Consider the following 25,012-nt stretch of genomic DNA (forward strand, 5'->3'; position numbering starts at 1 on the left):
TTTGAGGGGAAGAATTCTTCTTACTAAAGGGGAAGGTATCTCCAGACTTTCATATGCTGCTCAATCTCTCCATGTTGACAAATCCATTTTAAATCATACTGATAAAATATTATTTAATTTCATTTGGAAAAATGGTATCCATTATATTAAAAAATCGGTAATTATGAATAGCTTTGAGAATGGGGGTCTTAATATGCTGGATTTTTGTACATTTAATAATACTATCAAAATTAAATGGGGAAAAATTTTTCTCAAAAATCCAACCTCAATCTGGAATTTTATTCCAAATTACATATTTTCTAAATTTGGAGGGCTTAATTTCTTATTACTCTGTAATTATAAGGTTGAGAAAATACCAGCTAAATTATCTCAATTTCATAAACAATTTCTTCTTGCCTGGTCACTATTATACAAGCACAACTTTTCTCCTCACAAATATTTTATTTGGAACAACCAAAATATTGTATATAAAAACAAATCTCTTTTCTTTCAGCGCTGGTTTGAAGCAAATATTCTGCTTGTTAGTCAATTATTTAACTCAAATGGCCATTTATTAAATTATAACGAATTTCTTAATCGATTCAATATTCCCATCCCCCCTAAAGAATTTGCTGTGGTATTTGATGCTATACCATCTGGTGTTATTAGATTATTCCAAGGCATCCCCTATCCTTCTGTTTTACCTCTTTTAGACCCTTCTACTACAATGATTGGAAAATATTGTTTCTCTGCAGCTTCTTCAAACAAAACAATACGTTTTTTATTTCTTAATGGAACTGTATCAGTTCCAAATGTTACTTTTTATTGGAATTCTTTTGTTTCGGATATTGATTGGAGAAAAATATGGCTCATCCCAAATAACTACTTAATTACAAATAAGATAAAAGAAGTTTCATTCAGAATTATTCACCGTACATACCCAGTCAATACTCTTTTAGTACGATATAAAAAAGATCTTAATATTAATTGTTCATTTTGTGGGCAGCACCCTGAGTCCCTGGTTCACTTATTTTGGCAATGCAATTACTCTTGCTTTGGAAAGACTTCTCACTTTTTATAATTGAGAATGTTGATGAGGAATTTTCCTTGCTGTGGGAGAATGTTTTATTTGGTTTTGTTGATTATGGAACGGGGGCTTTACATAAAAAGAAAACATATTTTCTTAACCTTCTTGTCTTATTAACAAAATTTTATATCCATAAATGTAAATTTTCAAACCAAAAACCTTTTTTTTTAATATTTTGCTTACTGAAATGCAGTATTACTTTGAAACAGTGTCTAACTCTTTTACAAAAAAGGCTTTAAAAACAACTGAAATTTGTAAATTATATAATCTTTTTCTTTAACTTGTAATGTATTTACAACTCCTGTTTTTTTTTTGTTTGTTTGTTTATTTTTTTGTTATCTGTTGTTGTTTCTTTTTCCAAAATTGTTGCTCTTTTTGTCTCTTCGATTTCCTGTTAACATACTGTGATTATATATTCTCATTTTCGTATATTAATTACAAAAAAAAAAAAAAAAAAAAAGCCACAAGTAGGCGCGGCCAACCGTCGCCATTTTGTTAGCGCGTCATCACACCGACGGCGGGATACCAAACAAGGGCAAAGAGAAGGAGGGGACAAGATGGCGGGCTGAACGCATGCGTTTTCACCGAGCAGCCTAGCGTAACTTCTAGTTTATCTTTAGAATTCAAAAATTCTCATCTTCACCTACCTAAAACAACTTTTAAACACCACAGGGGTGTTTTACATCGTCAAAATGCCGAAATCTTCACAGCAGACTACCCACCCAAAGATATACATCACTTCAGTGAAGGACGCGGCCTCAGATCCAGAAATGGAGGTACAGACGGCTAAAACAGACAAACGGCGTGATGCATCCCATTTCACCCCGACCAAAGACAACGATAAAAAAAAGCTAAAACCTCATGATGATGACATCACTAACGCAACTCTCTTGCAAGCCATAACATCACTGACAGCTCGTTTTGACGTACAAAATGAACAGTTAGAAGACATGGCGAATCAGATGCGAAAGAACAGTATCATGGTGGCAGAGATTTCTAAGGCGGTTGAATTCAATGCCGCTGAAATTAAAGATTGCAAAGAAAAATGTGCAGAAGCGAGCAAATCACTCATATTTCTAACAACATCACACAAAGACCTGGCGAGCAGAACGTCAGAGCTAGAGCGATATAAAAGGAGGTGGAATCTCCGGATCAACGGGATGAAAGAGAAGCCCGAGGAGGATGCTCGTAAAGAAACGATTGCCATGATCGCTGAAATTGCTCCGCATTTGATTCATAAAGTAGAAGACATTGTTGACACAGTGCACCGAGTTGGCAAGAAGGAGTTAGGTAAACCCAGGCAAGTGATTGTGCAGTTCACAATGCGTAAATACAGGGACGAAATTTGGAAGTCTACTAAAAATTCATCTGTGTGCCGTGACCACGGAGTTCGTTTCACGGAGGATATGACGAGGGAGGACCGGCTGGCCCGTGCTGCGCTGTGGCCTTTGATCGATCAGGCGCGAAAAGCAGGAAAGATAGCCTACTACCGTGGACCGTTTGGGTATATTGAAGGGAAGCGCATTGACGCCGCATGACTGTGTAGTTGTCCTTTTTATGGTAGGACAGTTTGAAATATGACTGTTAAGAAACGCTAGGCTGGGAGGTATGCTCTGTTGTGGTTATAACTGTTTGGGGTTTATACCACCCGTTCTGAGATTTCCTCTTTTGTGAACAAATTTCTGTTATTTTATTTCATCTTTTGCTATTTTTGTTATGATTCCAGTTAAGTTCAAAATTTCTCTCATGTCACTTAACGTCAGGGGCATCCAAGACAAAGTCAAACGTAAAGCAATGTTCTTATTTTGTAAAAGTAATGGTTCTCAATGTATTTTTTTACAAGAGACACACTCAACTGTTTCAGACTCTTCGTTTTGGTCTAGTCAATGGGGAGATAAAGTTTTACTTAGCCATGGTTCCTCCCACTCGGCTGGTACTGCAATTTTATTTAATAACTGTCCAGGGAAAATAATTTCTGCTAAATATGACCCTAATGGACATTGGCTAGCAGTGGTGTTAGATATTGAGCACTTTTTTTTCATTCTGGTAAACGTATATGGTTACAATAATTCTAAATTGAATCAAAATCTATTGCAGGAAATATCCTCTGTAATTTCCGATTTAAAGAGATCATACCCTACAGAAAATATTGTTGTGGGTGGAGATTTTAATGTGGTACCGGATGAAACTTATGATAGATATCCTCCTAAAAGCACATCTTCTCTGCTAAATCCCTTGGTTTCCAAATTCTGTTCTAACCTTAAAATAATTGATGTCTGGAGATATCTTCATCCTAGCCTTAGGCAATTCTCATGGTTTAGACCCAATGCAGCCAGCAAATCAAGAATTGATTATTGGTTATTATCAGATAACTTACTTTTATTGGCTAAAGACTGTACAATGTCTGCAGCACCTTTAACAGACCACTGTTCCATTTCCTTAATAATACAAACAGATCATACCTCATCAAAAACTAAGGGTTATTGGAAATTTAACTCTGACTTAATTAATAATGAAAAATTTTGTCTAAAAATAAGGGAGCTAATTCTAGATATTAAAAACAGTAACAATTTTAGTTCTAATAAAGCCAGATGGGAATTTCTTAAATATAAAATTCGTGAATTCTCTATTAATTACAGTAAAATACTTGCCAAAGTCAGGAAACAACAGGAACTTAATATTATTTACGAAATTAATAAATGTTGTAATGATAGTACATTAACTGAATTAGAAAAGACTAAAATAATTTCTTTACAATTAGAACTTGACAACCTTTACATTAAAAAAGCTAAGGGTGCCTATATACGTTCTAAGGCTAAATGGATAGAAGAAGGTGAGAAAAGTACTTCTTATTTCTGTAGATTAGAAAAGAGACGACAACAGAATAACTCTATACTTTCTCTATTAATAAATGGCACAGAATGCTCAGACCCCACTATAATCAGGGAGAATGTTTTTAAATTCTACAGTGACTTGTATTCTTCCAACCTTTCTCATTCTGATTTAAATGAATTTTTTGATAAAATATTACCTAATATTCCCCGTATCAACAACGAGTGGCGAGAAGGCTGTGAGGCCGATTTACAAATTGAAGAACTTGACTCTGCTGTTCAAAAGCTTAAATTGAATAAATCTCCTGGTCCTGACGGTCTCACCGCTAATTTTTATAAATTTTTCTGGAATGATATTAGATCATTACTATTTGATGCTTTCCGTGAATCTATTGAAGATGGTTCTTTAGGTCCAAGTATGAACCAAGGTTTAATCACACTAATTCCAAAACCTGATAAAGACTTAAAATTGATTGATAACTTTCGCCCAATCACTTTACTCAACAGTGATTATAAAATTTTTACACACGCATATGTTAATAGATTAAAAAAAGGTATTCATAACTTAATTAACGAATCCCAATCTGGCTTTCTGAAAGGTAGGTCGATTCATAATAATATAAGGTTGGTGATGGACTTGGTAGAATACTGTGACTTAATAGAGGATGATGGTTTTATCCTTTTTTCAGATTTTAAGAAAGCCTTTGACATGATTGAGCACACTTTTATTTTCAAGTCCTTAGAATTATTTGGCTTTGGTGATAAATTTGTTGATATTATTAAAATGATATATGGAAATATGAATAGTTCAGTATCTCTCCCTTCTGGCACTACACATAGATTTCCGATTGGCCGCGGAATAAGGCAGGGGTGCCCTTTGTCACCGTTTTTATTTATTTTAGCGGTAGACATGTTAGCTACAAAAATTAAATATGATAATTCAGTGGAGAAATTAAATATTTTCGGAAAAACAATAGGAATTAGTCAGCTAGCGGACGACACCACATTATTTTTAAAAAATAAAGACCAAATTTCTCCAGCTATCTCTTTAATTAGTTCTTTTTGTAAAGCATCTGGCCTCCAATTAAATTTAAACAAATGTGAACTTTTAGCTCTTCACCCTAGTCCAGATCTATCCCTGTTTAACATCCCAGTAAAAGAAACTGTGAAATATTTAGGCATTTTGATCTCAAAAGATTCAAACATTAACATCAAAGAAAACTTTGAAAATAAAGTACATAAAGCTAATGGTATCCTGAATTGCTGGCTGCAGAGAGATATTTCCATTTTTGGACGAATTCTTCTATCCAAGGTTGAATATCTATCAAAACTAATTTATCCTGCTCAAGCTTTAGCTCCCTCTTCAGCAATCATAAAAACAAGTAACCAAAAAATGTATGACTTTATTTGGAGACACAAAACCCATTATATTAAAAAATCTGATATTATCAAATCGTATGAAGAAGGTGGTCTTAATATTATTGAGTTCGAAAGTATGAATAGTATGTTAAAACTGAAATGGCTTCAAAGGTTTTTGAGTAATACTGAGAGTTTCTGGTACACTGTTCCTTGTGCCTTGTTTAACAAACTAGGTGGCATCCGATTTCTTCTCAGATGTGATTTTGACTTGCCTAAACTCCCAGTGAAGCTTTCAGCATTCCACCAACAAGTCTTGCTGTCTTGGAAACTAGCGCACACACACAATTTTACACCTCACAATACCCCTATTTGGAATAACAAGTATATTCTACACAGGAACAAATCCATTTTTTATGAAGAATGGTTAAATAAAAATATTTGGTCAGTAACAGACTTAATGGATGGAAGGGGCAATATTCTAGATTACAATACTTTCACTCTAAGACACGGATTTGCTTGTCATCCAAAGCAATTTTTCACTGTTATTAATGCTATACCCTCAGGTATAAAAATGTTAATGAAAAGTTACCTATCCTATTCGAAAATTACTCCAGTCCTTCCCTTATTATATACTGGTGAGATTGAATTTGATAATAAACTTTGCACTAATAAACATTTAAGACAAATTATTATCCAATCTTGTTTCCCTTATCAAGTATTAAGAAATAGGTTATTTCATTCAGTGGATAAAAATACTGTTAAATATTTTAGAACAACTTATCTTAAATTTCCAATTCTCCCCAAGGCAAAAGAAGTACAATTTAAAATATTAAATGATATATACCCTTCTAATAGATTCTTACACCTAAAATTTAACTTAGAAAACTCACCATGCCATTTATGTAAACACTTTAGTGAAGACACAGAACACATATTTTTCTCTTGCAACGCCGTTCAATCATTGTGGAAAAAAGTACAAGACTGGTTGATAATAAAAAACGTGGTTGCTGAAGGTTCGACTTTTACATTACAAAATGTACTATATGGAATTACTAAAGATGGTTCTACTTTGCACGATTTGATAAATATGATAATTGTGTTAGCCAAATATTTTATTCATAAATGTAGATATTTCAAAACTCCTCCATTACTTATTGTATTTAAAAAAGAACTTAAAATATTTTCAGATGCCCTGGTTAAAATGAAAACAAAAAATGCCTTAAAAATGTTCAATTTATTTGTTATATATAACTTGCCATAGATGATATATGTTGTACTTAATTTTTATTTATTTACTCATTTAATTTTTGCTTTTTCCTTTCACTATTGGATTTATTTAACTTGAATGTTTTTTGTATATTACATTTGTATCTTTGTATATTATTTTGTGTTGAGCCTTCCATATATAACACACAAGTTGTAAAGTTGAATCCCATTTTGTTGTATTTGGATTTTGTATTTTCAATAAAAAAAATAAATAAATAAATAAATAAAAAAAAAAAATAAATAAAAAAACAAGGGCAAAGAGGCGGAGAGTGAGCAAAGCTACAGACACCTGCTGGCATTTAGCTTGGACCTGGTTCAGACACACTTTACTTTGGGAGAAATGCTTAAAGGTGCGTTCGACTTCATGCAGCGCTGCGCAGATCGATCGAAATCTGTCTTAAAGCGGTGCATTCTGGTTAGAAATCTTGTCCGGATTGATGCTGCGCCGACGCCACGTGACTGTCACATGTGGCATCAAAGTACCGCGACAGCGCTCCGAGATCAGACGGCAAACTCAGACCGTGCAGCTTCTGAAGAGCGACTGCAGGAGCTCTGATGACGACACCGATATTACACGATTGGCCGAGTTCACCACATGACAACAAACACGTGTATTTCGGGTTTATTATTGGACAAATTCCGATTCAAAAGTTTCAAAACAAACAATTCACTTTTCACACCCTCTCTATCCTGTACACATCTTGCTTATTAAAAGACTACAAATATTTTACTTCAGTATCATCTTTTGTTAAATAATCTGGTTATAAAGGTTAGCTTGTTTGCACAGGTTTATTTTTAACTTTTTTATACAGACTATTTACTGCATTTATCTCCACGAACGATTTAAATGATATATTTTAGTGTATATTTTAGTGAATAACCTATATATGAACTCAAATAAGTCTTACAGACTTGAAATAAGAAAATCATCATCATTGATCCTGCCCCCCTAAAGCTCTCTTAACAAATTAAAGAACTATTTTATTAAATAATTATAAAATGGTTTTATTATTATAATATAAATATATATTTTATTTCCTGTCTAGCAGTTTAAAGGCTACCTGCTCTTTCTGGGAAACTTCTACATAGCTCACTTATTTTACCTTTTGTTCTTTTCAACACAATCTTTTTGGATTAAAATGCTTTTTTGAAAATTCATTCATTATCCAAAATAATGTCATTTATTAAGACCTAATAAAAACACCTTGTTTTGCTTTTTACATGGGAAATTTTTATATCTATAAATGTACATATATGTAAACCCTTTTTTAGCAGATTCAAACAAGAAGTATTAGCCTAAAGATTGATGTTTAACTCCTAGAATTTATGCTTATTGCTTTGTATTTAATAGACCTGTTCGTTTTTATGTTTATATTAACCTCTCATTTCCTCTTATTTCTCTCATACATTTGTTATATATTTTATTCATAATTCTCCCTTATTGTTTAAAAAGGAACTACAGTTTGTAGAGACTGTATTCTGTTTTATTTGTAAATGTTTTGTTGTTATAAATAAAAATAACAAAAAAATATGATGACGCCATGTGATCGGTCATCATGACTGCAGCAACTTTGAGTCCCGAAGTGTCCAGCTGTCCGTCTTGACGGCTCCGTTTTCAACTCCGCCCCGCCTGCGCTCGGCTAATCTCGTTGATCACCGGCTGCAGCTGAGCTTCATGTCGAACGCACCTTAATACTTTATCACCTGTGACTCGTTTGTATTCTGACCACTTGTGCTTGGTTGTACACTATATTACTAAAGTGTTTAGACTTTAAAGAGCCCATATTATGGGTTTTTGAAAATTCCCCTCCATGTAGTGTGTAACAGCTCTAAGTGAAGTGAAGTATCCAGCTAAGGCTTAAATCTGTAAGAATACAGTGTTTAAAACGGTTGATTCATCTATAAAAGAGTCGACTCATAGTGCTTCAAACGAGTCGCCTTGATACCGATTCATTAGGTGTTTCGCCATGACGTACGAACGAAACCAAGTTATTCACGTGCACGCGCAAACCCGGGAGATTTCAAACCTGAGGCCCCGCCCTCTGACGCAGAAACCCAGACACACACACACACCCACAAACACACGCACACAAACATGCCGGTCGATTGAAGTCACACCGCAGATGGACATTATCGATTCTCTACCCAGAGATGAAACCTCAGCATTATAACCAAGCAGTTGGAAACTTCTGGAAACTACAGGCTACAAAGAATACTTCATCAGCGTTTGTTAAAGTAAGGATCAGTAAAGTGTAACTTACTGATGGAAGTCAGGATGAGTTTCTTCCTCCATTTCTCAAATGTAAGTACGTGCGATTAAAGTTGCCTCGTTGACTCTAGCTTGCAAATGTATTTAGTTGTGATTTGTTACCTGTAACCGCGTGCACTGTATCAGGTTAACTGGCTATATTCTCTTATAGCGTGCAAAGTCACGTTAAAAACGCGACGCGTGCTGTTTGTTTACGGAGCTCCGTGGTAGAGGTCTGCATTCCCGCGGCTGCCCCCGCGCCAGATTTCTGCGGCGCGGGAATAAATTTCCGAATCAATCGCGGGAGCGGTCGGTAACAGGTTTAATTTGGGACGGGAGCGGGCTTTCTAGCAATATCGTGGATATTGCTATGCGAATGAGACAGAGCTTTGCCTGCCTGAGTGTCTGCTTGGCGCTTGTGTGTATGTGTTAGTGCGCGCGTATGAGAGAGAGAGAGAGAGAGAGAGAGCTTTGTCTGGCTGTCTCTGGACTGTTTAGCTGGGTGATTTTCGGTTATGTTCTCCCCCGCTCTTTAGCGGGATCGGGCGCGGCGGGCAGAAAACGGGGCGGTTCGGGCACCGGGACAAGAAATTCTAAATATAAGCGGGAGCGGTCGGGTTCAGGCTAAAACCTGGCGGGTGCGGGCGGAAGCGGGAGCGTTGTCGTCCAGAGGTGTGTGTGTGTGTGTGTGTGTGTGTGGCAGCTAAAATCCACGCCTACACTGTGGAGCGCGTATGAACTGTGATTACTTTTATATTGCTGATTAGCTATTGGGCATTTCATTCTCTGACTGAAGGCAGTCGACCAATCGTGACAGACTGTCATCGGTCCAATCAGCGCAGATTAGCTTCGCGCTAAGGAGGGGTTTGGGAACAAATGAATCACTGGACGATTCATACAGGAGTCGCTGGGATAATTAGGTAAAAATAAATGCAGATTATAAGACCATGAAAGTGTTTTTTGACCTTGCATGCATATTAGACTGTTGTTGGAGACCCTTACAACCAAGATATGACCCTATTTCATGTATAATATGGGCTCTTTAAAAAAAAAAAAAAAAAAAAGATACATCTATGTCAGCAACCACTGTTTACCATCAAAATAATAGATGTTCGGTGATGAGCATTGTTTCTTTTTTTTTGGTATGTAAAAGCATTTTAGTTTTTAGTATAGTTTTACAGGGTTCATACGGTCCTGGAAAAGTTATGGAATTTTGACATGGCATTTTCCATGCCTGGAAAAGTTTTGAAAAACAGAAAAACCCACAAAGGTTTAGAAAAGTCATGGAAATTACTTCAACAAATATCTGGATACTTGAATTGGGGCTGTGCAATATTGGAAAAATCTGACATTATGGTATTTTGTATTTTTGTGATATATTGCGATGTGAATACAATTTCACCAGATGATTTAACAGGTTTATTTGGATTGATTGGGGGGATTTTGTAGAGGAGTGAATCTCGAATAATATATAACAAACAAATTACAAGCAAATATAAATAAAATATAGTAAAGATAAAAGTGAATTATAGTTTTTAGGTATTCACTATTCAGGTACAGATATTGAATTATCAACACTGCATAGTCTTCATTGTATATTATTTAATCTTTAATAAAGTTACAAAAAAATTCCTGTGTCCGGATGTTTTAAAATTTGAAATATTGAAATGTTCACAGTCACAGGTCCTTAAAGTGACAGTTTACTCAAGGATTAAAATACTATTTAATCACACTTCAATTGTTTCAATACTACAGGAGTTATTTAATTATATTCTTATTGTGTTCATTAAAAAAAAGAAAAAACATAAATGTTTGAAAGAAGTGAAGGGTGTAAAGGAAATGGTATTTCATGTTTGGGTAAACTATCTGTTTAAAAATGCATGCGGATGATAAACTTTTACTCCATTATGATTAAACTCTACATTAAACTATAATCCCAACATTTCATATCCTGTGATGTGACTATTGTGTCGATATCGATGCTGAAATTATATGTTGTGCAGCCCTTATTTTCTGTCCTTGGCCAAAAAATTGCTCTCACATTGTTTGTGCTGTGTAAGCATCATCAAAATCAATTTTACATAGATATGAAAACAAATTCAAACAAAATAGACTGTTCCGTGTTCTATGATATGCTGTAATAAATTTGAACGTCTTTGTTTTTCTTATTTTGTACCATGTATTTGCAGACATTACACGAAATATTACGTCATGAAAATGTATTTGAAAGTTCTGGAAAAGTCTTGGAAAAGTCATGGAATTTTAGTAGTAATAAATAAATGTGTATGTAACCTGGTTTAAGTCATTTTAGTTTCAAGTAAAATCATTGTTAGCATATGAGGAAGAAAATAAACATTTAAATATACAGCCATTTGAAGTTTGTCCGTTTCTCTGGATTTATTAGGTAAGGTAAGGTTCTGTATTGTTCATTAGACTCATATTTGTTTTATTCTATAAACATTTAAACACATTTACGATAACACTTTAGCCTAAAGACCATTTTCTCACTATTAACTAGAGGCTTAAGTTAAGTTAGTGGATTAAATTACCCAACTATTATTAAATTGGCTGTTTATTTATACGTATGAAGTACAGATATTCTACATCCCTAACCCTACTTAATACTGAAGCACATTTACTAATTTCATAACTATTACAAGCAGCAAAATAGGAGTTCATTGAAGCAAAAGTCATAGTTAATGTAGTCAGTTAAGAGCGATAATTGTAACTTAAAATGAAGTGTAACCAAATTTACTTTGAAATTTAAAATAAAATAGGGTAAATGTACTTCATAAGTACAAATAAACAGGCAATTTAATGATAGACAGGTAACTTAATAAGCCACTAGTTAATAGTCAGACCAATTTCTCATTATTAACCAATGGCTTATTAAGTTATCTGTCTATCATTAAATTGCCTGTTTATTTTTACCTATGAAGTACATACTGTGCATGCATGATTTTATTCTACATCCCCAATCCTACCCAACACCTAAACCCTACTACCTTAATAACTATTAAGAATTAGCAAATTAGGAGTTTATTGAGGCAAAAGCCATAGTTATTAGTTTGATATTAGTGAGGATTGTACCTTAAAATGAAATGTAACCAAATTTGCTTGCAAATTTCAAATAAAATAATGTCATTATTTAATCATAAATTCAATTATTAAGGAAATTCTACCAGAAACATACATTTTCTGTCCATAAAAACAAAACAAAAATACAGTGAATAAAATGTATTTCATCCCAAAAATGTCTAAAATGGCCTGATGGTTGATTTCTGTGAGTTGTTCTGTAAAGTAATAAGTCATTCATTTGGTTCTCAGATTTTTGTTCTTTATTAAAAACACTTTACAAATGTACAAACCCTGTCATTGTCCTTTTCCTCAGCCCAATTGAACCAACAGCTTTAGAAGTTTTTGTTATGATAGAAACTGTATTTTAGAAAAAATATAGAAATAGCAAGTTTAAGTTGTTCTAATTCACATTAATTGATTAAACATCACATTTTAAATCAATTCTACAAATATATATATATATATATATATATATATATATATATATATATATATATATATATATATATATATATATATATATATATATATATATATATATATATAATACAAATAAATTTACAATTGTCTCCATGTTCTGTCAGTCCAGTCACATTTGCATTAAATTCACCATAAAATGTGTGCGATACACTTTAAGGCTATGACTCAGAAGTGACGTCATTTGATGGAGGTGAAGCTGACAGTGATCAAGGATGCCTTCTATTATTGAATTGTATGATTACATGCTTGTTTTTGTATGATTTTTTGAAGACGACAAGCTTAAGTCAGGCCCTGTTACATTTTTAATAAGTGAAAAAGTAGGTTTCTGGTAGAACATCCCTTAAGCATTTACAATAGTAATGATTATAGTAACTTGTTATTTCAGAAAGTAGCCAAAACATGCACATTTAAGCTAAAGTGTTTTTAAAATTTTTTTTTAACATATTTATAAAATTATCTTAATATATTAATATAAAATTAACTTATAACACTTAACTTTAAATAGAAGCTTAATTAAAAATATATTTTTATTAAATTACATGGTGTTAAAATAAAGCAAATTAATCACAATAAAACACTGACTTTATTTAGAAGAAATTTTTTATAAAATGACTCGCGTCAATAATACTGCCTTTTGGCTGTTAGCGTTACATACAATTAAATTCTTAACTGCAAACATTGTTAAACAAAAAGTATGCCTGCATACAAAGAATGAGATTTTTGATGTTCAGAACGATGTGTTGTTTTGCTTAATTAATCCCTTCTGCATTCAAGATCATTTGGTTGTCGATGTGCACGTAATCCTGCAACACATTAGTAATGTTTAATCACTTATCTGCAGGACAAAGGTAAAGAGTGACGAGTGGATCAAAGATGAATATGCCTCACCCCATCGCTCTCCACGATATTCTCCAGGATCTTGACAATGTCTGTAAATGAAGGTCTAGATGTGTATGGATCCGACCAGCAGTCCCGTATGATCTGTTCCCTACGTTATAAGATATAAAACACAAAAGCACCAAGTTTAAAAATACTGGCAGTGTCTAGGACGTTGCAGTGGAAGCTGCAGCTTTGTTACAATTCTGATACTACATCCACTCAGTTCTCTGCATTTTACAGTGGGGGTAATAAGCATTCAACATCACTTTTTTCAGGAAACATATTTCTAAGAGTGCTGTTGACCTGAAATTATCACACGAACACGGGGAGAACATGCAAACTCCACACAGATATGCCAATGGACTAAGCCGGAACTCAAACCAGCGACCTTCTTGCTTTGAGGCGACAGTGCTAACCACTGAGCCACCGTGCTGCCTTTTCAAGATATATTTCAAACATTTTTTAATGTATACAATATTTTATTATACACGTTTTTCTACAAAATGGACTTGATTGTGTATGACTTACATTTCAGGACGGCAGGTTCTGGGGATTGGGTTCTTTAGTCCAGCACAGATATTGTACACCACTTCCTCAGACGTGCTTAAGTTTGAGTATGGCAAGGTGCCTGTGAAACATAAAATCCAATATCTATAACACGTTCATCAAAACGATTCAACAAATCAACCAAATCTCACAAGTACAGTATTTCTCACCGAACATCTGCATTTCCCACAGCACAATACCATAAGCCCAGACGTCTCCTTTAAAGCTGTAGTAGTTGCTCCGGAAGTATTCTGGAGGGTACCAGCGCAGGGGCACACGCTCCTGAAATCACATTCACAGAAACAAGTTACGTTATTATATTCAGGTGAATTTAAAATGTAGATTTCTTTGCATCAGGAAAGTAAGTCTTGAAATTAAGTGCTATTCTTGCTGTTTTTGCACAAGATTAACAAAAGAAGACATAAATTAGTCAGTCATTTTTTTTTAAAGTTACATTTTTTTTTCTTCTATTATGTTGTAATTTGTAGACTTACCATTGCTGTGAAGAGTGAATGAAGATTGAGGATGAGTTGACAAAACTTTGAAGCTGAATATACTGCATGATCCACAACTATAATCATGCAAGTGCATAAAATAGTCTCTTTTATAGATATATTAACACATGCTATTGCTAACTAACACTTAATCATATAGATTGGAGTTTAAGTGACGTTTATGGAAACAAACTGCACAAATTACTAAAAGAGAAGGACCGCCACTCCAAATGCGGAAGCAAATGGCCATTGATTGAATTGATTGAAGATTACAAGTGAATTAAATTCCATGGATTAATGGGGTATATGCAAGACAAAATAGCGACAAGACAAAATCGGCACGTTTAAGATCTGATTTCTTTTAAAAATAATGCCTGAATGATATTTGATATAAAGTGGGTATCAGACCGAACATGAAGCACTGCATTAGATTCCATTGTTCCCTGTTATGTTTTTAAAATATGTAAATTTATGACCCCAGTATTTTCAATGGAATTTCTGAGCTAGTCTTCTGCTACTGACAGCACTTGTGTTTACACAGTCTTTCATCTAATTTTATGCTTAAACAACTAAACGAATGCTCATTTAATGGATTGTATTGTAATTACATTATGATGTCGATGCTATAAAAGGAACCTTATGAAATTGAAAATAGTCACAAAAATATTTCACTGGAAGTTTATCGTTGGCTGTAAAACACTAGCTGTGAATATACTCCATTGTTCACCTAAAGAATAACCTTGTGTGCTAGCAAAATTGTAACATTGTAAATTATGATTTCACACAGACAAAATGTTTTTATTTGTTTACACGAATGCTTTGAGTTGTCTGAACATTTCAGGATTTTCAGTAATCAGAGTTGATGTTGAATTAATTAATTAAGTATGATTAGTTCACCTTGTGTTGTTTTTTCCTGCTGCTGCGTCTGCTCCTCATGCGGGTCAAGTCTCTGGCCAAGCCGAACTCAGCCACCTTCGTCTCCCATGGAAACCGACCCACCAAAATGTTCCTTAATGCAAGGTCACAGTGCACCACCTAAATGATGCGCAGAGATCATCCAATATCATTCATTTTTCATTTGTGTTTATGGTGAATGCACATTAAGAATTTTTTTTGGTACTGTGGCAGTTTGCAGTACCATTTTGGAGCGTAAGTGCTCCATGCCCATGGCGATGTGGTAGGACGCAATCGTGAAATGGCGTTGCAATTCTGGGTCTGCACTTAGTTCATCTTTGTGTTTCTGAACAAATGTGCGAAGAGTCCCGTAGCTCATGAACTCCATGATCAGCAAATACGGCTCTGAAAAAACACACAGACAAACAACCACTTTATTTAGTTTTTTGTAAGATGCAGCAGTCCGCTTGTTAAAGGGATAATTCACTCAAAAATTTTAATTCTGTCATCATTTACTTTTTGTTCGCAAAAGATAAGAATAATAAGAATAATTTTGCAAACCTGTTAGGAAAAAACAAACACTATGGTCAATTGTTACAAGTTTCCAAATTCTTCTTAATGTAATTTTTCAAGAGTTCACACTTAGATATTGCTTGACGGTATTAGAAGGTTTGACATGCTGTCCCAGGAGAAAACCCTGAGCTTGGAAATAATTGAGCCCAAGGCTCCCGTCTGAACAATTATCATGTTGTTGTTATTTATTTATTTATTTAGAACTTTTACAGTGTAGATTGTGTCAAAGCAGCTAAAAATAGAAGATTATAGTAAATTGAAACAGTGTCAGTCCAGTTCTCAGAGTTAAAGTTCAGTTTAGATTAGTTCAGTTCACATGGTTTAATTTTCACTGCTGAAAGTCTAAACACTGAAGAGCAAATATATCGATGTGCAGCATGCAAGGGGATCTGAGATCAGGTAAGTCTTGAGAGCTCCCCCTGGTAAAGGAGGAAAAGGAGGAGATGGGGTGGAAGGGGTGTTTCTTCCAAAACGAAAATGAGAAAGTAGGGCTAAAATCAGTCTTTTTATTCTAGGCTTGGATCAATCAGATTGGATTATTGCTGAATACAGATGAGAGACCAGCCGCAATCAATCACATAACATGCTTCTCTCAAAATTAGTTTGTAAAACTTTACTTTGTGCTTAACAGAACAAAATAATTCAATCTGGTTTGGGACATTAAAGAGTGAGTAAATGACAGAATTTTGATTTTAGGGTGAACTATCCCATTAAATCTGAAGTGACCCTTCACAGTATTTGGGTCCAAATGTTTTATCAGATGCCAAAAGTGAACAGTAAGTACTACTAATATTCGCTCATAATTTGCTGAAATACTATTGAAAGTTATGATAATAATGTTTAAACCAGTGCCTAATCTTAGCCAGACTGTAATCCATTGTTTACAATTCATTATAATATTACAACAACAAAAAAAAAAGCTTTGATGTGTGATACAACTAAAAAGTTGTCATAAATGGCTATTATTTTTCTCAATTAAAACGAGTAGAGGCTGGAATCAGGATTCCATATAATCTCAATATAAGCAGATTGTGACATACTGTATGTTGTGAGTAAAATAGCTTCTCAAACAAGAAAACAAAAGTAGAGTAGGACATGAGATTTTCCATCAGGAAACTGATTGGATGGTTGTGCTTTGGATCTCATTTGAGTGACATTTTGTTGTCCCGCCTTCACATTAATAAACACGTCATCAGAGAAGAGATGTTCTTAAAGAGGTGGGTGATGCTCATTTAATTATTCAGGAATTTCAAAAATAAAGATATGAAGAGCTAAACATTTAAAGTAAACATTGCATTATTCCATAAAAATTGAACATAATCGCCTTAACATAAAAGAATATCTAATCTCTTAAAATTGTTTAAAAATAATCTTAAACAAATAAATCGTGTATGTATGTTGTGAATTAAGAAGGTCTTATTTAGTATGAACATAACCTTTTATAGTATCTGTAGTCCTAGGCGATTGGTATAATGCAAGTCAACGATCACACTACACTTTTGTGCACACCGAAAACTGTTCGCCCAGGCTGTGAATCAATGCTGAAAATTCAGTAAATATTGTTTAATCTCTTGCACAGACTTATCATTTCCCTTTAAAAGACATCATCTGAAGGCACACACATGGATTGATTTGGACTAGTTTGTATCCAAGGATTTTGAAATCTCAAAAAGAGTGATCATTAACTCGCATTACATGAATCGCCAATGACCATGGATTCAGCTAAATCATCTTTAATTGTTCTACATAAGAAAAAAAAGCCACCACAATCTTTGATTTAACTATATATTAGTACACTTCAGCAGGCAACACTTTGCTAAGGACATAAAAAAGCCTCAAATCGAGTGGCCTATTAAAGAAACAGACTGTCACAGTTCACACCTTTAAAACCACAACACATTGTGCTAAATGCACACTCAGAACACTACCAACTAGTTTGGTAGTTCCTCTTTAGCATTTAAAGATTATAAGAGTCGTGTAATGCTGAAATACAAAATGCTTGACTTACCCTCCGCCGTATTCCAGTCCAGCAGCTGCATCACATTTTTATGATACGCCAGCTTTCTCATAATAGACGCCTCATGTTCCATCTGTTTAGACGTCATACCTGCAAATGACAGCGCATCTAAAACAACAGCTCAAAAGACGATCATATTTTGAATTATTTGAGTGCATTCAGTTTTACCTTCTTTTCCAATTTTGCACGTAATCAGCGAGTGGCCTCTGCAAGTGCCTCTTATTATCCTTGCTTTGTAAAAAACTCCTTCTCTGCCAGCTTTTATAAGCTGAATAAGGTTCAGGTCTTCTTTTGTGAACCGTGGAACCTAAAGAAAATCATGTAACGTTGTTTGAGCATTTAAAAAATACATTTAAATTCCTATTAGAGTGATGATAATTACATTCTTTAGAGCAAATTCATCATGTATAGTCATTATCTGCATCACATATACAGTTGAAGTCAAAATTATTAGCCCTCCTTCCTTTTTTAATTGTTTCCTGAATTATGTTTAACAAAGCAAAAAAACTTTGACAGTATTTTCTATAATATTTTTTCTTCTAGAGAAAGTCTTATTTGTTTTATTTCGGCTAGAATAAAAGCAGTTTTTAATATTTTAAAAACCATTTAAGGTCAAAATTATTAGCTGCTTTAAGCTATTTTTTCTCGATAGTCTAAAGAACAAACCGTCATTATACAGTTACTTTAAATGTCACTTTAAGCTGTATAAAATTGTCTTGAAAATATCTAGTCAAATATTATTTACTGTCATCATGACAACAATAAAATAAATCAGTTATTAGAAATGAGCTATTAAGTGAAGTTTATTTATAAACTAATTTCGAGAGGAGCACGTGCTTATGACTGATAGCACCTGGTCCACATAAGCTAACACTGATTTCCCAATCAGACAACTCTTTAATCACTATAAATAACCAGAGTATCTTAATTCAGCCATCTTCATCTTGAAGAATCCCCCCTTCCACCCCTACTCCTCCCATTTCCTTGTCAGGGCAGCACAGAGGCCTAGTGGTTAGCACCACGGCCGCACAGCAAGAATGTCACCGGCTCGGACACTTCCTGGCTAGGTCGGCATTTCTGTGCGGAGTTTGCATGTTCTCCTCGTGTTTGCAAGGGTTTTCACCGGGCTCTCCGGTTTCCTCCCACAGACCAAAAAACATGTAACATAAGCAATTGGACAAATCTAAATTGACAGCACCTTCACAGGATCAATCTACATGGCAATGGGAGGGAGCCCTGGGCTCGAGGACCTCACGAGTTCAGGGCACTCTCCCGGAACAGCATACCAAACTAGCTTCATAATCAATCTTCAGCTAAGGGCAAACTCTTGAAAACTATAATATTTAGAAATCTTTCCGTTTAACATATCTTTCTGGGAAACATATACAGGAGGGCTAATAATTCTGACTTCAACTGTACATTATGTAAGTACAAAATATATCCAGTTAAAAATCATCAATGGATTTGCTCTTCAGTGTTTGAACTTTCAGCAGTGAAACTAAACCACACTGAATTGAACTAAACTGAACTTCAACTCTGAAAACTGGACTGACACAGTTTCAACTTCAATTTTGCAAGAACTTCTATGTTAAGCCACAATCTACATTGTAAACGCACTAAGATGAATTGAATTGAAAGATTTAAAAATGAGCACAGTTAAAACCTGTTGTGAAGTCTTCCAAGGAAACTTGCAGCTGGATTTGGTTTGTTGTCTTTGTAACGGGCTCTCTGCGATTGGCTCTGGTGCCTCTGGAAGAGTCAGGACATTTGGGGACGGAGGTGAAGAATCATGAGAAGCTGCTCGAGGGATCACAGTCGGCCTCCCCTGCTTCAGGTCCCTTATGGTCTTCTTCAATGACCGATATCTGCGGAGGAAACAGAGACTTAATGTATTAAAAATATTGTTTTATTTTATACATATTACTAGTTAACGTATTGATGAAAATGCTGTAATGGTAGTATCTGCTCATTTTTATACTACTGTAGAAAAATACAATGACTTCATTTGCAAAACAGATAGCAGCATTTTAGGTCATTTTCAGAAATCATGTTTTTATATTTTGTATTGAGAAGCAAAACATCAATTGCAAAACTACATTTCTGAAACAGTGGTTGTGTTTTAGCAAATTAACTCTTTTACAGACACAGTATATACACACACACAACTATGGAAAAACTTAGAGACCTCTTGACAATTCTCAGTATCTCTGTATTTACTGTGCAGCTTTACTAGCTGTCTGTAAAACGTTAATATTTGTTTTCTGTTCATTTAAAGGTCTGATAATATTCCAAATTTAACATGAAACATTATAAATGACAATACTTTTTTATTTCACCATTAGTCCACCAAACACTGATATTTTCACTTATCTGAAAACATCACGTTTTTGTTATTTTGACACACAATTATTAATTATTAATCATGAGAATTTTCTTGTGCTCTCTTAATTACACTATATTAATCTACAGTTTAATATTCACACAAAAAATTTTTACGCATCAAAATGTGTGTTATAATAAAGTTAAATATACTTGTGAAAGCAGAGGAACCCAAGTACAGCCATGAAGAAAACGGTAACACCATAGACGCTGATTAGAATTATGAATCCAGGATCTGTGCAGGCGGGGAGAATTTCATATGATCGAAGTGAAATAAAAAACAGCAAGTTTTTAGATAGACACAAACAACAAATATCCAATGCTCACGAAGCAAAACATTTTATATGTTATATATACATAAGATTTAAATATAAAAATGATCTGTCTCTCTCTCTATTCACATAAACGTTTGTGTAATTCACCACGATTCGCTAGCCTTATACTAAACTAAACTATTGCTTAATATAGTTATGTACATATGAAGAGCTCAGATGCAAAAACCTCTAAATGCTGTGTGAAATTTTCTCCTAAAATTAGCATGTGTGTCAGCCTTCTATGTTTACGTTCAGTTATTTCACATTAAAGACAATGAAAAGAATTTAATTCGTCACTGTAAAAGTAAAACGACTAAGCCCTACACACAGGAGAAAAATGCTAATTTTAGAAATAAACATCAAATGGCATTTTGAGGTTTTTGCATCTAAACTATTTATATGTTAAATATATAAATGAACTTACATGATACAGCTCTCTCTCTGTATACCGTTAAAGACAAGCCGTTAAAGACAAAATTATTAGCCTTCCTTTAAAATCGTAGGTCTTTTTTTCAATAATTTCTCAAGTGATGTTTAACAGATTTTTAAATATAAAAAACACAGTTTTAAACAATCATTTTCATAACAAATTTCTAATCAATTATTTGTTTTGTTTTTGGTATAATAAAGTGTAATATTTTACAAGTATTTTGCAAGTATTGAGCTTAACGTACAATTTAAAGGCTTAACTAGGTTTAACCAGGCAATTTAGCTTAATTAGGCAAGTAATTTGACAACAATGGTTTGTTCTGTAGATAATAGAAGAAAAAAAAAATCTTAGGGGGCTGACAAAGTATTAACCTTTTTAAAAATGTTTGAAATGTTTTGTAAGAAAGTGTTTTTTTATTTATTTAAAGAAAAAAAATTGCTCTGTTAAACATTACTTAGGAAATATTTGAAATATTTTACATGAGGGCTAATAATTTTGTCCTAAACTGTACACGCACACATAAAACACACACACACACACACACACACACACACACACACACAAAAAAAAAAAAATATATATATATATATATATATATATATATATATATATATATATATATATATATATATAAAAAAACACACAAAAATTCCTTCAAGTGTAAAAAATTTGTAAGCTAAACCTACCTTTAATATCTCCCATAATGATACTGAGAGCATCACGTTTTAGTCATCTGAGAGACTTTTTAGCAGAACTAAAAGAGAAAAAGGCACAGGAAAAACATTGTCCATTCAAATTCGCACAGCCTCTTCAAAATTCTAATTAAACACACAATACATACCTTAAAGATCAACCAGTCACTGTCTCCTCATACATTCACATGCAAAATTTAAAATAGCAAACATCTTCTGTGATCAGAAAAAGACCAGAAAAAGCTCCCTGGCAGGTTGAGCTCATTATGCAACATGAACCATCGTTCAACCTTCTTCTGAACAAGAAGAACAATACACAAGCATGCATGAAGACCACTGAGGCTGAGGTGCTGTTTAGCACAACAAGCCACAATTCTTCAGCACTTGTGGTTTATAGCACTCTAAAAGTAGAACAGCATACACTTCCTGGCTGCACATGCTTTAAAAAAAACTCTCTTTGCGGCCCAAAAAGCGCACAACAATTCTGAGGCGATTCTCACTAAATCATTTGTATATTTCATTCAAGGGAAATATTCACATGGAAAATATGGTAAAGCGAGTGGAAGGGTCCCACCTTAGGTTAGTTTAAATGTCAAATGTGGCTTGACTTCAAGGAAATAGGCCTGTGTGATGGCACTGGACGTTCTACAGGGCCCGCAGGAGGAGGAGGTGTGTGGTTTCCTTTTGCTTCTGTTGAAGGAAACACCTCGCATCATTCAGTAAACGCACAAGACAACAGACTCGCATTTGGCTGCATTTAATTCGTTTCTTGAATAATTGTTACAGATCAACGTCGTCACTCCATATACAACTACAAGTACATTTGTACAGTTCATTTTCAAATACATCATCGTTTTCATTGGCGTATTTACAAAACATTTATGTACATTTGTCAGTGCAATGTCAATCGGTTTTTCTTTAAACAACACTTTACAAAATAAAGTTCATTAAATTAATACATCTCTAGCATCAAAATTAATTTAACAGAAATTAGGACTAACGACATGGACGAAGACACACGTATCAGTAGTTGATTGCACTACTTGGAAAAGAGATCATTTTGCCATTTGAATAAATTATCCCTGTATCAAAAAAAGCCAATGTTTAAAACCCCATTCGGCCAATTTTCAGTTGAAGCTTTGAATTTGGATCTCTCTTTTTCTTTAAACGTTAAAACACCTAAAAATGTTGACAGTTGATTAATACAGCTGTGTGTTTACTTCATTTCTTTTTTTCCGACAGGGATACACCTTTATTTGATGGCAAATATTTAGAATATCCATGAAGAGTACAGCAGCAAAATGGGTGCTTTTGAATGATTCCCGATGATTTCTGAAAGGTTTAACGTCCCCTCGCAGGAGGAGCTCGTTGGGTTGATGGGTCGCTGAAAAATAAGAGCCATTCAGTATTTCAGATTTCATCTTTTCACAGTGGTAATTAAGGTGGGCTCTTTCAGCAAGAGTCACTGAAGAAATGCTACTAATAACCTGGAGCAGCCACAGACATCCCCAACCGTCAGCAGTTTAGCGAGAATGCTGTTCTCTAAAAGCAAAGCGTGTGAAAGATTCCTGTGCTAATACTGTTCACGCGACAGACGCTCTCATCTAACGGCTTTCGAAGCTTGCCACAAACTATGTACATGACCGGTTCAACACTTTGGCTTGGACATGTGGAGTCTCATCCATAAGATATGTTTCCGCTAGCTGTTTTTAGTCTCTGTCTGCGGTCAACAGTATTTTGTGAAGCAAGAACGTACAGTGGTAATAAGAAAACGTGTGAAAAGCTGCGCTTTTGTTGAAAGGACATGGTTTGGTCAGACTAAAGCTGAAAGCGAACGCGTTTAGGCAAAGTGAACTACTGCATTTAAAAAAAAAAAAGATAAAATAAACATATAAAAAATTTAAAAGAAAAAAGATTTACATATACTCTTCTAAAGAGAATCAAAATCTGGAAATAACCATTTTAAATAAGGTCTAAAACAACAAAAATAGCATCATTTGGCAGCAGAGGAGAGGGAGGATAGTTCAATTGGTTGGAAGAAATCTTTCTTGATGACAATTTAATTAAAGTAAATGATTTCAACTGCCCTCGGATGATATAATACTGTCATTGATTTTTTATATGAACAGTTGGCCAATAAATTATGAAAGATGTGAGGTAGTGTATGGAACTTATGGAAAAAGTATGGTGGCTGAGAAAGCTAAACACGCTGGAATTTTAGAAAACACATGAGATTACAAAAACACACCAGCAAATTAAGAAACGATCTTCATCTGTTTGCCAGCGCACGTGTTGCAAATTCTCACAATGCAATCAATTGCAGAAACGTGTTGCATTTTGTCACAACACAAACAACTAAAGAAACGCGCTCTATTTTGTCACTACGCAAACAACTTTAATAACGCAACGTTTAAGTTTAAGTGCAAAAGACAATGGAATATAGCAATCAAACAAAAAAATTCCAATATTTCAAAGACCACCGACAACTTGACTGAGCAACAGTCACAGCATAATACCACATCCATATCTCAGCAGAGTCCGTCATGTTTTTGGGTCCCCTTGAAACATTTTCGTTATGTTACATGGATATTTGTAAGCGTTGTGACAAAATGCAGCGCGTTTCTTCAGTTGTTTGTGTTGTGACAAAATGCAGTGCGTTAATTCAGTTGTTTGTGTTGTGACAAAATGCAGTGCGTTTATTCAGTGGTTTGCACTGTGGGAATTTGCAACACGTGTGCTGTCAAACTGATGAAGATCGTTTCTTAATTTGCTAGTGTTTTTTGTATATGCATGTGTTTTCTTAAATTCCAGAGCGTTAACGTCTTTCGGTCACCGTAAAAAAAAAGGAATTAACCAACAAAACCTTGAGAGAAACGTATCATTCATACCAACCATTTTCGAATTAAAAAGGACCTGTTTTCTCCATCAGCATTCTGAAATTGAGCAGTGTTTGATTTTTGGATTCACCTGTGTGGGTTGGCATGTGAAAGAGCAGTTTGGTCTGTCTGTCTGCTGATATGGAGGAATTGGCTAGGAGATATTTTTTTGTCTGCTTGGCAACAATCACGTGATGGTGAGCTACAGTTGTCACTCGTTGGCCTTCTCCCTGGTGTATCTGCAGTGTCAGGTACCTCTATTTTGAAAGCGCAGTCAGCGGCGGTGTCGTGCCTGTCGGCTAACTGATATTTTGTGCTTTCACAAATGGCGGTCCTGTGGGGCGGCGAGGCGTACAGCATACTGACAGACCCCTCTAGTGTCTTTCATGTGGAAGAGCTTCATGTGGTGTCACTGCAGCACACAGTACTTCTTGTAGTCAGATTCAAAGTCTTCATCCATGCTAGTGGTGTCTGCCATCTTCTTGCCCTCCGTTTTTGGCAGAAACTGCGAGTAGTCCACTCCCTGTTGCTCATAAAACAGGATGTAGGCTGAATCTGTGTCAATCTCGTCCGAGTGCACTTCCTGAAAA

The 25,012-nt window shown here is 34.6% G+C and overlaps 2 protein-coding genes across 28 annotated transcripts in view; both read right to left on the reverse strand.

Moving 5' to 3' along the window:
• Window positions 1–12,892: 12,892 nt before the first annotated feature.
• Window positions 12,893–24,955, reverse strand: si:ch211-167j9.5. Its single transcript, XM_087284195.1, has 13 exons — window positions 24,514–24,955; window positions 21,696–22,236; window positions 21,541–21,608; window positions 20,264–20,345; window positions 19,395–19,596; window positions 17,900–18,038; window positions 17,723–17,821; window positions 15,386–15,546; window positions 15,145–15,282; window positions 13,924–14,035; window positions 13,736–13,835; window positions 13,217–13,316; window positions 12,893–13,131 (listed from the first exon to the last, which is right to left on the reverse strand). Exons 3-13 carry the CDS (start codon window positions 21,554–21,556, stop codon window positions 13,078–13,080), a joined length of 1,203 nt encoding a protein of 400 aa, XP_087140321.1. The 5' UTR covers window positions 21,557–21,608; window positions 21,696–22,236; window positions 24,514–24,955; the 3' UTR covers window positions 12,893–13,077.
• The window catches only part of usp32 (ubiquitin specific peptidase 32), a 92,104-nt gene continuing 89,379 nt past the window's right edge, over window positions 22,288–25,012 (reverse strand). For 8 of the 27 annotated variants that reach the window (XM_087284190.1, XM_087284188.1, XM_087284189.1 and 5 more), the window contains one exon: window positions 22,288–25,005. In XM_087284190.1, the coding sequence (XP_087140316.1) occupies window positions 24,832–25,005 (174 nt within the window). In that variant the 3' untranslated portion in view covers window positions 22,288–24,831. The remainder of the gene's footprint in view (window positions 25,006–25,012) is intronic. The other 19 variants (XR_015509436.1, XR_015509426.1, XR_015509431.1 and 16 more) reach the window with 6 other exon arrangements.

This window comes from Danio rerio, chromosome 15 (genome assembly GCF_052040795.2).
Source record: "Danio rerio strain M-AB ecotype USA chromosome 15, GRCz13ab, whole genome shotgun sequence".
NCBI classification, from domain to species: Eukaryota; Metazoa; Chordata; class Actinopteri; order Cypriniformes; family Danionidae; genus Danio; species Danio rerio.

Bases quoted from the DNA above. Each gene is read 5' to 3' on its own strand.
- si:ch211-167j9.5 (XM_087284195.1), bottom strand. The intron at 19,597-20,263 runs GTATATTTAACT...TTTCCTCCGCAG, and splicing joins GGGTTCCTCTGCTTTCACAA to ATATCGGTCATTGAAGAAGA. The intron at 15,283-15,385 runs GTACTGCAAACT...CGCATCATTTAG, and splicing joins AGCACTTACGCTCCAAAATG to GTGGTGCACTGTGACCTTGC.